The sequence below is a fragment of the Arvicanthis niloticus genome, chromosome 11, assembly GCF_011762505.2.
Source record: "Arvicanthis niloticus isolate mArvNil1 chromosome 11, mArvNil1.pat.X, whole genome shotgun sequence".
Classification (NCBI taxonomy): Eukaryota; Metazoa; Chordata; class Mammalia; order Rodentia; family Muridae; genus Arvicanthis; species Arvicanthis niloticus.
The window spans coordinates 79156857-79170041 of record NC_047668.1 but is presented as its reverse complement, the minus strand read 5'-3'; the positions used below and the strand labels follow the sequence as shown (position 1 = coordinate 79170041).

Genomic DNA, 13185 nt, shown 5'->3' with positions numbered 1-13185 from the left:
TTGAGTTGACCCTCACAAAGGTCATTTGGGTCATCGACAGACAGCTGTGTCGGGAGTGCAGTCTTTAAGCCACGTGCCAGTCAAGTGTCAGGAGTACCTGATGTCCAAGCAGGACTTCTGAACTCTTAGGTGACCACTATCCCTTACTCTTCCCTTCTCAGACCTCAAACAACAGCACATCAAGACACCTGAAAGGCTTTCTCTCGGTTGACTATGAACTCTCCTACTTCTTGGAAGCTGCCCTCCAGAGCGCATATGTGAAGAACCTGAAGAAGGGGTAGGTGACTGCCAGCCCAGTGTGTGTGCTCTCCTGAAGATTGCGTAGGCTAACTTGGCTCAGGCCATGTCAGATGGCATGTTCAGTATGGACTTTCGAATAGGATTTTGTTGGTTTTTTTTTTTTTTTTTAGAAGGGCAAAAATAAATCTATATGTGTTTGCATTGGAAAACACAGACAAGAGAGTCCAAAATGTTCCTGGTGACTTTCCAGAACAGGGGCCACAGGTTTTCCCTATAAAGGGTCAGTGAGAGGCTGAAGATTAGGTTGGTCGGCAGTGATCGCTGGCTTTGACCAGTCTTGCCTATGTTATGCTGCATGAAAACCGGCGCCCTTGGGAGAGGGTGAACAGTCTGCTGCCAGAGCTTGTGTGGCCAGTAGCGTGTCCCCTCTCCAGATCTGTTTCTCCACTTGTGAAATAGCAGGCAGAACCATGTCTGCCTTGCAGCACGGTGGGTATTAAACCATAAATGAGCACCTGCCAGGATGCAGGGGTCACAACTGGTTGGAGCAGCAAAACCAGGAACACTGTCAGCCACTTTTAGTATTTTTTTTTTACTGCAGTTCATGGTTGGACAGCCTGCTAGCCTGGATATAAGTTCTACACCTTTAATTTTTCTTATTTTAGTCTCTTATCTACAAGGCCAAGAGTGTTGGGGTCCCCATTTGACACAGGCACGTGGATCTGAAGGCCCAGAAAGCCCAGGCAGCTCCCTGCTCAGGACAGAGCTGTCCACAGCCCTGGACTCCCCAGACCTCCTGTAGCTATGGAGGCCCCAGAGCACAGAGGTACTGAGGAGCCCAGCTGCCCACCCCCTCCACATCTGTTGTTATTTTTTTTGGTCCTTCTTCAGTTGCTGGTCATCAGTTTCAGAGACAGTGTGTAGAAACCTGGTTCCTCTTTTTACTGCCAAGAGACTGTAGCTTGGGTCTGCCACTGCCCTGGCCTTACTGTGACTGGGATACTGACATCCCTCCCATGCCCACCCCACCTCTGGCAGTTCTCTGCCTTGGAGCCTTGAGGGAAAGTCAGGGATCATTTGTTTAAGGCTGTCAGCCCCGTATGAAGCCCAGTGTAAACCTCCACAGCAGATTGGCAACGGCTTGTTTCTATAAATAAAGCTGTCATTAGAACAGCCACATTCATTCATTCATTCATTCATTCATTCATAAATTGTCTTTCTACAGATCTGGTTGGTTGGAGACCTTAAAGCAAACCAGTATTTATCTTTTTTTTGTTTGTTTGTTTGAGGTGGTGGAGGAGTTTCAAGACTCACTCTGTAGCTCAGGCTATCTCACTCTGTAGCTCAGGCTATCCTGGAACTCCCTATGTGGACCAGGCTGGCCTCAAACTCAAAGAGATTCTCCTGCCGCTGCCTCTGAGTGCTAGGATTAAAGGGGTGTACCACGATCCCAGCTTTATTACCATCTATTCTTTATGTAGAGCTTAGGAGTCAACAGGACAGTTAGCAGGACACAGATGAAAGCAAGGGTTTTATATATGGATCCTTGTGCAGGAAAACTGTAGGCGAGGAATGAATAGCCTCTCTCTGGCTGTAAATAATCTTTATAACAACTGGTGTCACTCACTTACATGCTGGATTTCCAGCAGGCATTTGTTAGGTGCTTTCCTTGCATATTTTAGTCTTCCCACAGTTCTCTGGGGTAGACCTTGCTTAGCCTCTCTGCCTCTCTACCTCTCATATGGGAAATGGAGGCATGGAAAGCAAAAGTGGCTTGTCCTGGCTGGAGCCAAGACTACACATGTGGGTCTGTCTGATTGGTACTTGGAGCTGCCATTCCTTTTTGAACTCTCTGCGCAGCTGAGGTTGGTCTTGAACTCCTTCCTGATCTTTCCATCTGCACATTCTGAGTACTGGCATTACAGGTGTGTGCCACTACAGCTCTGGCTCTCTTACTGAGAAGACTGCACTGCTCATAGCCCACCTCCCGTTCCTATGGCCCCACCCAACCCTCCAAGTGCCTGGGGCTCAGCATCGGCTTCCCAGAGCCTAGTCACACTTGGCTGATGCTGTGGCCAGGCTCCTGATGTCAAAGGCAGCTCTGTGAGTTCCTTTACTGTCTGGTTCTACCTGTCATCCATTTGTCGACCAGAAACTGTGAGGCCAGTGAAAGGGAGTGAATGGACCCAATCTTTCTGGGGAGGCACTGCTGTTACATCCCCCAAACTCCCACACACACCATGCTGTCCTCTCCTCCCCCACTCCCCTTACCTCACTAAGCAGGTATAGAAGTTAAAGCATCAAGGGCAGCCAGGAGGGAAGGGGAGAGAGCAGTTGGTTATCAGGATTGGACCATGGACTTTGTAGATACACCTCTGAAGAAGGTCATGTGGCCCTACTCTACTCTCGAGGGACAGGAGCTTGAAGCAGTAGAGTCATTGGTTCAGACCCACTCCTCTCTGAGGTTTGGGGTATGGAAAGGCATCCTGAGTGTGGAAAGGACTATGCCCTGGTTTGGTGTTCAGCGCCTGTGAACAGATCTTCAGTGCACTCACTTGATTCCTTTCATCCCTCTGTGACTCAGTCACATGCTCAGAGGATGGCTCTGGCTGTAGGTCCTCTCTGCTCCCTACTGTACCCCAGCTCCCTGTTTGCTCCCATACTGCCTTCTGCATACTACAGCAAGAAAATGTGTATGGGAGTGTGTATACAGGGTACCCCCCAGTGAGTAGAGGCGTTAACTTGACCACACTCCCTCTAAAAGGGCAAGTCAGTTCCAATGCTTTTTTGTTCCATGTAACTGGGTTGGCTCCCCTCCCTTCATCCCTTTTGCCCCTGAAGCACACAGTTCATTCCCAGAAACCAAGAGGCTGGCTCCACCCTAGCCATGGCTCATAAAGAGGAATGGAAATGAATCATCATTTCTTGTCAAGTAATCAGCCTGGGCATGAGAAGAAGTCCCCAGGACACATGCCGTTACTCCACCTCTGTCGGCTTCCTGTAAGCCCCATGCAGACCAGCCATGGCCTCTGAATTTACAGACTTCCTTCAAGCAGAAGCTACGTTGCTCTGGGCCCACCTGGGTTACAGATTATTTTTTCAAACCCTTTCCTATACTAGTACCTACTGGTAACTCTGCATGACAGGCAGAGGGTGTTGCCTTCTGTGTCATTTTACTAAAGAAAAGAGGAGAAAAGAAATTTGTCTGAAGTTGTAGGCCATTAGGTGGCAAAGTCTTGGGAGCTGGCATGTACCTGAGTCCATCCAATCCCTCCACCTAAAGTTTTGTTCATTATGTAATCCCAACCCAGCATACCCTGCCCACAGTAGGTCTGCATTGGTGACCTGAGTAATTATATATTATTGTCCTTTGGCCAAAGTTGTATGCTCCTTGGGGAATCACAGGCTCTAATATTGTTCTTAAACAAATGTGTTAGTCTCCTTATCCCAAAATTTCTTTTAAAACTGTTTTTGTTTTTAGCACTATCTCAGCCATGGTAGGTTTTATCAGCATCTCTGGCCTTTATCCATTAGACGCCAGAAGCATCCCACCAAGAATGACAACCAAAAATACATCCACAGGCATGGGTAGATGCTGACCTGGGAAGCAGGCAGTTTTTAGTTGAGAACCATTGTCTTAACCTAAAGTGAAGGCGTTCTAGGGTAGAGGGGTAGCTGTACTGGTTATGGCCTGCACATCTGAGTTCAGTCTTTGGGAAAGTAAGAGAAAGCCTTTCCAGTGTGCAGGATGTTTCCACACCAGTGGAGAAACAGGCCTGGTCCTGAGACAGCCCAGAGACCACCCAGCAGCTCATTCCCTAAGAGCCCCAGCACCCTCTGTACACCCTTGCTCTGTGGTTGGACCTGTGAACAGGTTCAGGAAGCACCAGTAAGACAGGGAGTGAACTGCTGCCTTGGATGGGGTGGACTCCAGAGGTGGCTGAGGGGTGTGGGATTGGAGCCAGCGGTGGTACTGCTCTGTGTCAAACAAAGTTTCTTTAGGAGTCTTGTCTGCATCCTGGGGGTGGAGCCAAATCAGGTAGCCCCTACTGGTCTCACAGAGCTCTCACTTACCCTGCCTCTGCCTTTGCTGTCCTCTGCTCAGTTGAGCCTTGTCCACTGTGCACAGGAGGTAGCATTTACTTGATCCCCACAGCTTCCCTCATATTCTGATCTTCCAGAAGCCTACACCCCTTTCATGCTGGCCAAGTCTGGTGCCGGGTTACTCCTATGTCTGAGTGACATTCACTTTTTCCAAGGGCCTTGCCCTATTAATTTAGCAGCTGATTCCCTCCAGATGATCCTGTCTTTTGTGTTATGGTAATAGTGTTTCTATCGGAGCTCAATTAGAAAGCCTGTGCATAAAGAGCATCCTGTGAATGGGATGGGGGCCAGAAAGCCTGTGGCCTTCACTCCCCCTCTGAGCCACTAGAGGGCAGGGCTGGACTCCAGTTGGATTCTGGCCCCAGGCAGTTCTTTGATATCTGAGCCTCCGGGAGGGGGCACTTTACTGAATGCTGGAGGAGGGCACTGGTAGCCAGCTGGACCTAGAGTCCTGCCTGTAGAGGAGCCCCAGGAAGGAGCTTGGGCCTGCAAGGAGCAGCTCCAGGGGGTTGCAGCCAAGGACTGGGAGGGGGCAAGGCAACCGAGAGCTGGGAAAGCTGGCAGCCCTATCTCTGACCTGAAAGGACAGAGAGCCCTCAGGCACCTGCCAAAAACAGGAACCTGAGCAGCTCTGTTCCCACACCCATTGCAGGCACAGGAACTGTTTTTTCCTCTGGGTTGTTGTACCCCTTCCTTCTGCCTAGAGCTAGCAGAACCCACGCTGCTCAGGCTGGGGTGAGTTTGAGCCAGGTGGCTGGTCTTGCTTTAATTCCTAAGGCAGCATGTCCTTTACACTGCACCCCAAACAAAAGAGAGCAGAGTGCTTTACAAGGGAGTCACCTCACTGCTGCCCCTGGCTAGGTTGCTCCCTTAGTCCTGTAATCAATGGATCAACCAATGGATCAATCAATGAATAAATCAACTCCCTACCCCCAAGTTGCCCTAACTTGTCTGCCAGGAGCAAACTCTGAAGGCCAAGTGTCACTGTAGATTGTAGGCAGTGATGTCTTGTTTTCAGTGGCCACGTGCATGCATGTGTCCGCAGGCCTGGGGGAGGGGGACAAGGTTGTTCTCACTGGGCTCAGAGACTTGGAAGGCTCACCAGCAGAGCTTGTGCTGTCTCCCAGCTTTCTGTGTTGGCTCTGGGGGGCCAGGAAGTCTTCTCTCAGGGCACAGCCTGTATTTGTTGTTTGTGCCCACTTCCTGAACCTTCCCCAACTTGTTGGAAAAGAAAGCCCACTGTTTGCGTGAACCCTACGTCTGACATTCTCTGTCTTTCATGCTCAGCTTGACTTTCACAGTGGAAATTTTTTGTTTTTGAGATTCACTTGACCTTGTCCTCCACTGGCTGGGCTCTGCCACTTTGCCACACTATCCTGGGTATTTGACCGGAAATCTCTCATGGACAGTGCTGACCCTCAAATGGGGGCTTCTAACTAGGGTTGTGTGTACCAGTATTCTCTCAATGATAAGGTCTTACTAATATATCATTTTACTTCGAATCATGCTCTCATCATTAAGCACCTACTATGTGTAAAACACCGTTGTTTTTGATGAGTTCCCAGGAAATGAGGCACAATTTCCTAACAGGCTGCAGATACCTTGTACACAGCTGTGGGTGAGATAGCTACTCACTCTGCCTCTCTTCATTTGCTCCACAATGACTGCCAGTTGCAAGCAGTGCTGACTGTGCAGAAGACACTTTGTAATGACATGGTGAACTGAGTGGCAGGAGCTCAGTTGGCCAGTAGAGGGAAGTGTGAATGTACAGTGAGAAGACAGGTTGTGTTTCTCAAGGGTCTCAGAGTTGAAAGGCTGAGTGTCAGCCTATTGGCCTGGGGCAGGCGATGCCCAGAAAAACAGGCATCTTCCAGGCTTTATTTTTCTATCAGAAGGGATTGGGTGGGAGTATTTTATTTAGTTAGTTATATTATATTTGCTGGTGTTGGGAGGGATTACAGGTCCGCCTATATGCGTGGCAAGTGCTCTACCACTGAGCTGCAGCCTATCCCACAATGGTAAATAAAATAAAATAAAATAAAATAAAATAAAATAAAATAAAATAAATAAATAAATAAGAGACAGGGTCTCTGTAGCCCTGGCTGTCCCAAAACTCACTCTGCAGACCAGGCTGGCCTTGAACTCAAGGATCTGCTTGTCTCTGCCTCCAGAGTGTGGGGGATTAGAGGCATGAGCCACTACCACCAGCTCACAATAGTAATTTCTAAGGGCATTGAGCACATCCTGAGTTCTGCTTGCAGTGGAGTGATGGAGCCTTGTGGGAAATTTTGAAGGCTGAAAACTGTCAAGGGCTCTGGAAAACGTGCTGTGTTGCTGGAGGATTGCTGTTCTACTGTGTCGCTGGAGGATTGCTGTCCTACTGTGTCCCACCTCTTCCTCTTCGCTGAGCTGCTAACACCCCACTACCCCACCTCTGGGCCAGTTGGACTTGACTTTAGTTGGAATAACCAGCTTCCTGGCTTCTCCCCATGCATCCTGTTTCTGGGCCAGGGTTTGTTTGAGGCTTTGTTTGGATACTGTTAAAAGTAGGCAGCTTGGCTCACAAAGGTCAGCAGGAGAGACCAGAACAAAGAGATCTTTCAAGCTGGTTTCTCAGAGGGCAGCCAGAAAGGACAGGGAAAACCCCCGGCACAGGCGGCTGCAGGTTGCGTTAGGCTTGCTCAGGCTGTGACCATCTGGGCTGTTTGAGAACCCCCACCTAGACATTTCTCATAGGGGCAAGCTGAGGTAGGGGACAATCTCAGCACAGGAGAGCCAGGCAACCCAGACCAGGATCCCAAATCTCCTGTGTGGCCCTGGCCTGGAACCTCTTATATGGATTGTTTCCTTAAAAGCAGTCAATAGAAATTGGGATTTACTCAAAACGTGTCTGAGGGTGATGATTTACTGTGCAAAAGAATTCCCAGGAGCTTATTCAGATGCCAAAATCTCTTACAGATCTGAAAATTATTTAAAAAGCAAGCAAAAACCTTTGGGATGCAGGGTTGTGTTTGAATGCAGCACTCAGTCCTTCTATGTGTCCTGGGAGTGGCCAATGCCTGGACTTCAGCATCCTTTCTCAACATCCAGGAGCAGCCTGTCTACCGGTCTTGAGATGTGAAACCTCTTTGGCAGTGACAGAGAGGACAGTCCCTCCTGTGGCTGGGGAAGAAGAGCCATTAGGCACTCTTGGCTCCAGCCTTCTGGTAGCAGCCTGGCCTAGGCTGCCAGGGAAGAGGCTGCCAGGTCTCCCACAGAGTGGAAAATCACCCACAGCCTAGGAGTGGCATATCTCCTCGGAGCCACAGAGCCCTAGGCAACCCCAGGGACCAGCCTGCCTCAGCCTGTGGACCGAACGTCCACCCTCCTCCCTAACCTGCTCCCACCTCACACGCCCTTTTTTTCTTTCTCTTACAATCTACTACATTTAGTTTGTATTGAGTATATGCTGGGTGTGGGACCATCTACTGGCATCCACTGGTCAAACCTGTAGCCACACCCTTAGAGAAAACTGACTCTCCCTTCTCCAGAAACCATCACCTGTCAATAACTCCTCAGCTGGGGTGGAGGCTCATGGGCTTCTCCCCCATCCATGCTAGAGTGTGGGCAGGTTCATCTTGTCCATGTGACCACAGCTGCTATAAGGTCATGAATACAGAAGCCCTGAAGTCCTGTCATATATAGAAAATACTGCTTCAGTCTGGTCCTCCCTGGCCTCTGGCTCTTACAAATCTTTCTGTCTCCTCTTTGGTAATGGCTCCTGAATTTTGTTGAGGGGTAGGGCATAGAACTTGCATTTATTCTTTTTTTTTTTTTTTTTTAAGATTTCTTTAGATTTATTTATTTTACGTGCATGTATGTATAATACATATTCACCAGAAGAGGGAGTCAGATAGCTTGGAACTGGAGTTATGGATGCTTGTGAACCACCTGTGGGTGCTGGGAACTGAACCTGGGTCCTCTGTGAGAATAATAAGTGTTCTTAACCACTGAACCATTTTCCCAGCTCCTGAACTTTGATGTCTAGCAAGTCCTTGTTACTTGTGGAGCTCGGCTAGCAATGGTCCCACTTTTTGCTGTCCTCTCCCAGGAACATCGTGAAAGGCATGAGGGAGCTCCGGCAGGTTCTGAGGACCGTGGAGACCAAAGCTACGCAGAATTTCAAAGTGGTAATGTGGCTGTCGGCTGTGGCTGGTTTATGCAGAGGTCAATTTGGGTGGGAGACAACACAAGCCCTACCAGGAGGCCCCTGACCTAAACATGTCACATGCATGCCTGTGCCCACCCTCTTCTGCTCTCAGTAGACATTGTTAATTGATCCCAGAATACTTTCTCACCAAGCCTGGGAGGCATTCTCTTCATCTCGTCTTCATCAGGGCACTGAATTGAATGATTCCTAGCATTAGGTCAGAATTGAAATCTACTATCATCCCTTGCATAGGCAAAACTATCCTTATTAGCTGTGGTATTGCTAATTTTTTATGTTTTTTTTTTTTCATCTTTTAAATTTTATTTAATGTATATGAGTTCTCTTATCTGCATGTACACCTGCTTGCCAGAAGAGAGCATCAGAATTCATTGTACATGGTTGCTGGGAATCAGGACCTCTGTCTGGAAGAGCTGACTCCAGCACTTCTTTATAGTCCTAATAAATACCATCAGTTCTTCCTTTTGTGTCCCAACTCAGGTTTGTGTTCTTAGACTTTTGTTCCTCCAAAATCAGAGCCACGGCTGTTTTTATTATTCTCACAAGAATTTTGGATCAACTGTCAGTCTCTAGAGTGTCTAGTAGGGAGGCTCCTGTCCCTGTGGCCTCCCACCTGTAGAAGGGACTGCAAAGTCCTCAGTTGATAGAGCCAGAAAGAGGAGAGAAGAGAAGAGGAAAGATGGAGTGGAGCAAGGCCATCCTGGGAGAGGTGGAGGCTTCCGTGCTACAGGGAAGCCATGTGGGATTTAGGATTCAAGTCGTGGGGCCTCCAGAGGCCCAGCACAGCACACAGTGGGTGAATTTGCAAGTTGGGAAACAGAGGGCCATACAGGCAAACTGAAGAAGTCTGAGCCCAGCCTGAATCTCTCCCTCTCGGCCAGGTGGCAGCCAAGCACCTGGCAGGGGTCCTGCTGCACTCCCTGAGTGAGGACTGTTACTGGAGCCCCCTGTCCCACCCTTTGCCTGAGTTCATGAGAAAGGAGGAGAATTCTTACATCACTCAGACCCTTCGGAAACCTCACCTCTACGAAGGAGAAAAGTAAGTACCACCTGCCCTGTAGCACACTGATCTCACGAGGTATACAGCTCTGTTCCCTGCTGGTGGCCCGTCACTGTGCCTGCTTTCCCAGCTTCTAGCCTGCATAGGACCAGGCAGACATATTAGACTAAGGAAAGATGGTCTCTGGTGGAGTTGGGGGAGAGATTACCTGTCTTCCTGAGTGCCAGTTGAAGGTGGAGTCTGTAGTCACTGGCAGAGCCTCCTGCTTCCCGCTCGTGCCTCCAGCAGGGGATGGATAGATGGATGAGCCATTTCTTCTGTAAGATAGCAGCAGCCTTTCAGGTTCAGAACTCTGGGGCTTATTAGGAGCTGCACATGGTATTCGGTGCCTGTGAATTATGCAGGAAAGGGTCACCTTACCAGGCTGATGTAGACTCGGGGTAGGAGGACTGCTTGGGGGCCAGCGGTGCTGTTGGTGTGGGCTGGGCTGCAGCCAGGGATGCTGTTGTGTTTTCCAGCCTCTACTGCCCAAAAGACAACATAGAGGAGGCCCTCTTGCTGCTGCTCATCAGTGAGTCCATGGTAAGCCCCAGGCAACACTGACCCCAGTGGGTTGAGGTGATGGAGCGTGCTGGGATAGGCAGAGGCTATGCATGGCCTAGTCAAGCTCTGCCTCCCAGGGATGCCCGGAAGGTATGAGCTTCTTGCTTCTTACACACACACATACACACACCAGCTCTGCTGGGCTATGTTGAGAGACCTAGCATCTGTCTCTAGGTGGTTAGGGACTGAGTGTGTGTAAACCCCTCTTCTGGGATTACGAAATCTGATTACCACAAGTCAGCAGCCTGCACTGTCAGCATGGATGATGCCAGGGCTTGTTCAGGACACATGGGTGGGTCACCTCTGGCTGCACAGGCCTTCTGATGAGTACATATGTGGAGGGATACTGGACTGTAAGGCAGGGAGACTGCCCTTCCTTAGCCAGGCCAGGCCATTCTAGAACTGAACACTGCTGAGTACCAGCTGACCGAGCATGATAGGCATCCTGGGTCCATGCTTGTTGTTGCTTCAGAGGGAGGGACACCTAGTGGCTTAGCCAGATCTGGAGTACCAAGTGTTGGATTTATTCTTTGGGGAACTGGAAATGACTTTTTTCTCTGACTATAGAGTAAATCTCACTTTTAAATTTTAGATTTTTTTTTTTTTTTTTTTTTTTTGCCTAAGAGGTTTTTCTGTGTAGCCTTTGCTGTACTAGAACTCTGGCCTTGAACTCTTAGAGATACTGCCTCTGCCTCGATAGTGCTGGGATTAAAGGTGTATGCCACCACTGCCCAGCTTAAATTTTAGAATCTTGAAGTAGAACTATTGGAGTCCCCTCCACCTAGCCACAGCACCACCTATACCCTTCTGTGAGTCTACACTGAGATTACCTGTCTCTGGAGAGGTGGGCACCTGTCACCCTTGTGTGCTAAGAGATGAAGTGTAACTTACAGAGTGCTTTGGGTAATAAAGGGAAATGCAAAACCCTTGCTCTGCTAGGGACAAAGGTGGCTACTTCACTAGGTAAACATGATGTTGAATCATATGAAATTACCTGTTTTCAATTATTTATGGCTTACAAAAACAGTTTTCAGGATTGAGGTGCCCTTCTGTTGGTAGAGTACTTGTTAGCATGCACAAAGCCCCAGGCTTGTTCTCTAACATGACTTTAAACCTGATTTATGTCAGTAATTTGGCACTCGGATGGTGGGTTCAGGAAAGGCAGGAGGATCAGAAAATCAAGGTCATTCTCAGATAAAGAGAGGTTTGGGACCAACCTGAACTATCTGAGAACCTGTCTCCAAAAACAGAAGGAAGGAGAAAGTTATGTCAGTAGTTTCATGTCGCTCCAGTTAATACTATTGTGTCCCCATTTTACAGATGAGGGAATAAGAGAAGGGCTGCAGGATGGCTGTATATCTTGGTCAGAGCTCAGGTGACTCTCCGGCAAAGTTATTGACACCGCTGAGCCAGATACCCTAAGCTGCCCAAAGTCTGAAAGCAGAAACTTACTAGAATGTGGCCCATACATGGCACTGGTGAATTTCCCTGAATATAGACCTTTCTCCAAGCAGCCTTATGCTTTTTGCCTTGAGAGTAGCCCACTGACCTGTCCAGGAGTTGCAAGGTTACAGCCCTGGTAGAGAAGCTACACGGCTTGTTTTGCATGGTTGCTAGAAGGAGGTACCTCCTTGTGTTGGCTGGTTTGTTTTCTCTGGCCCACACCAACCCAGAAGACATTTGGAAATGAGGGACAGTCGGAGGAGAGTTAGCAGTAGACAACCTTAGAGTCCCATCCACAGAAGCCCCTCTCCCTTCACTACACACAGTCCTCTGCAACTTAGAGCAGTTTTCCAGAGATCCACCCAGCTTTCTCTAAACCCTCCTTCCTTCCACTTAGGTTCTTTTCATTTTGTTCTGTTTTGAGGCAAGGTCTTGCTATGTGGCTTTGGCTGGCTTGGAATTTACTATGTCGACCAGGCAGGCCTTGAAGGCCTAGATAGGCACCTGCCTACGCCTTCTGCATGCTGCAATTGAAAGCATGCACCACCATGCCTAGCACATTCTTTTTATTATTATATCTAAGGTTTGTGTATGTGAGCATGTACACATCATAGTGTGATTTCAGAGCTCAGAGGACAATTTGTGGAAACCAGGTCTCTCAGTACATGGGTCCTGGGGATCCAAATCAGTCATCCCCCTTTACCCACTGAGCCATCCTTCCGACTCCTGCAGCTGCATTGCTGATTGGCCAGAGAGTGAACTATGGCTTGGGTCAGGCCTTGCTCCTAAGGTTCCATGAACTTTCAGTTTGGCCTCTGTGCGCCTGAGAGATTTTCCTCACCGTTTTGCTGCTGGCTAGTCTTGGTTGTAGATGTGGAAAAACCTCTAGAGCAGCAGCTGGCAGCCTCGGCTGGGACTGCAGCATCTCTGACTGACTACGGTAAAAGCCACTCCTGCAGTGCAGACACTGTCACCATTGCTCCTCATGTCCAAGACGACCAGAGCCCCACCTGGCAGAGGATATTGTGGGTTTTTTTTTTTTTTTTAATGTTGTAGCCCCACTTTTATGGTTGTCTGGGATCTAGGTGCATGTCTGGTGCCGGCAGCTAACCTGTGTGATAAGATGAGGGAATGTGTCTTCGGAGAGATAAATAGAAATCACAGTGTTTTCCAGTAACGTCAGGGACTTGACTTACGACTACATGGAGATTTGTGCTTTGGACCCTGTTCTGTGTCTTTATGGCTTTTAGAGAATTTCAAATTCCACTCACGCAGATGTACACATCTACCAGTTACCCACCAGCCACTGTCTATGCACGCACGCATCAGTTTGCCCACCCATCTGTCTGTCCACTCACCCATGGTCTATTCACATGCTCAACATTAACCGGCTCTTAATCTTTTTGAGCAATTCTACTGTGCTGGACCACGCTCAGCACCATGTATAAAATAAAGAACACTTTCAAGTCCTTATCCCCAGTGTGCTCCCACCTCGTGCAGTGAGGGTTAAAGTCAGTTGAATCTTTGCTACTATTTTTGTTGAGCTGGGGAAGAATTCATTGCTGGTGTGGCCTCTCAGAACTAGAAG

General features: G+C 48.7%; 1 protein-coding gene across 1 annotated transcript in view; it reads left to right on the top strand.

Moving 5' to 3' along the window:
• Positions 1 to 13185, top strand: part of Ttc7a (tetratricopeptide repeat domain 7A) — a 102491-nt gene that overhangs the window by 25867 nt on the left and 63439 nt on the right. Inside the window, 4 exon segments of the mRNA XM_076942469.1 lie at positions 162 to 277; positions 8435 to 8513; positions 9433 to 9590; positions 10070 to 10133. Of these exon segments, the coding sequence (XP_076798584.1) occupies positions 162 to 277; positions 8435 to 8513; positions 9433 to 9590; positions 10070 to 10133 (417 nt within the window).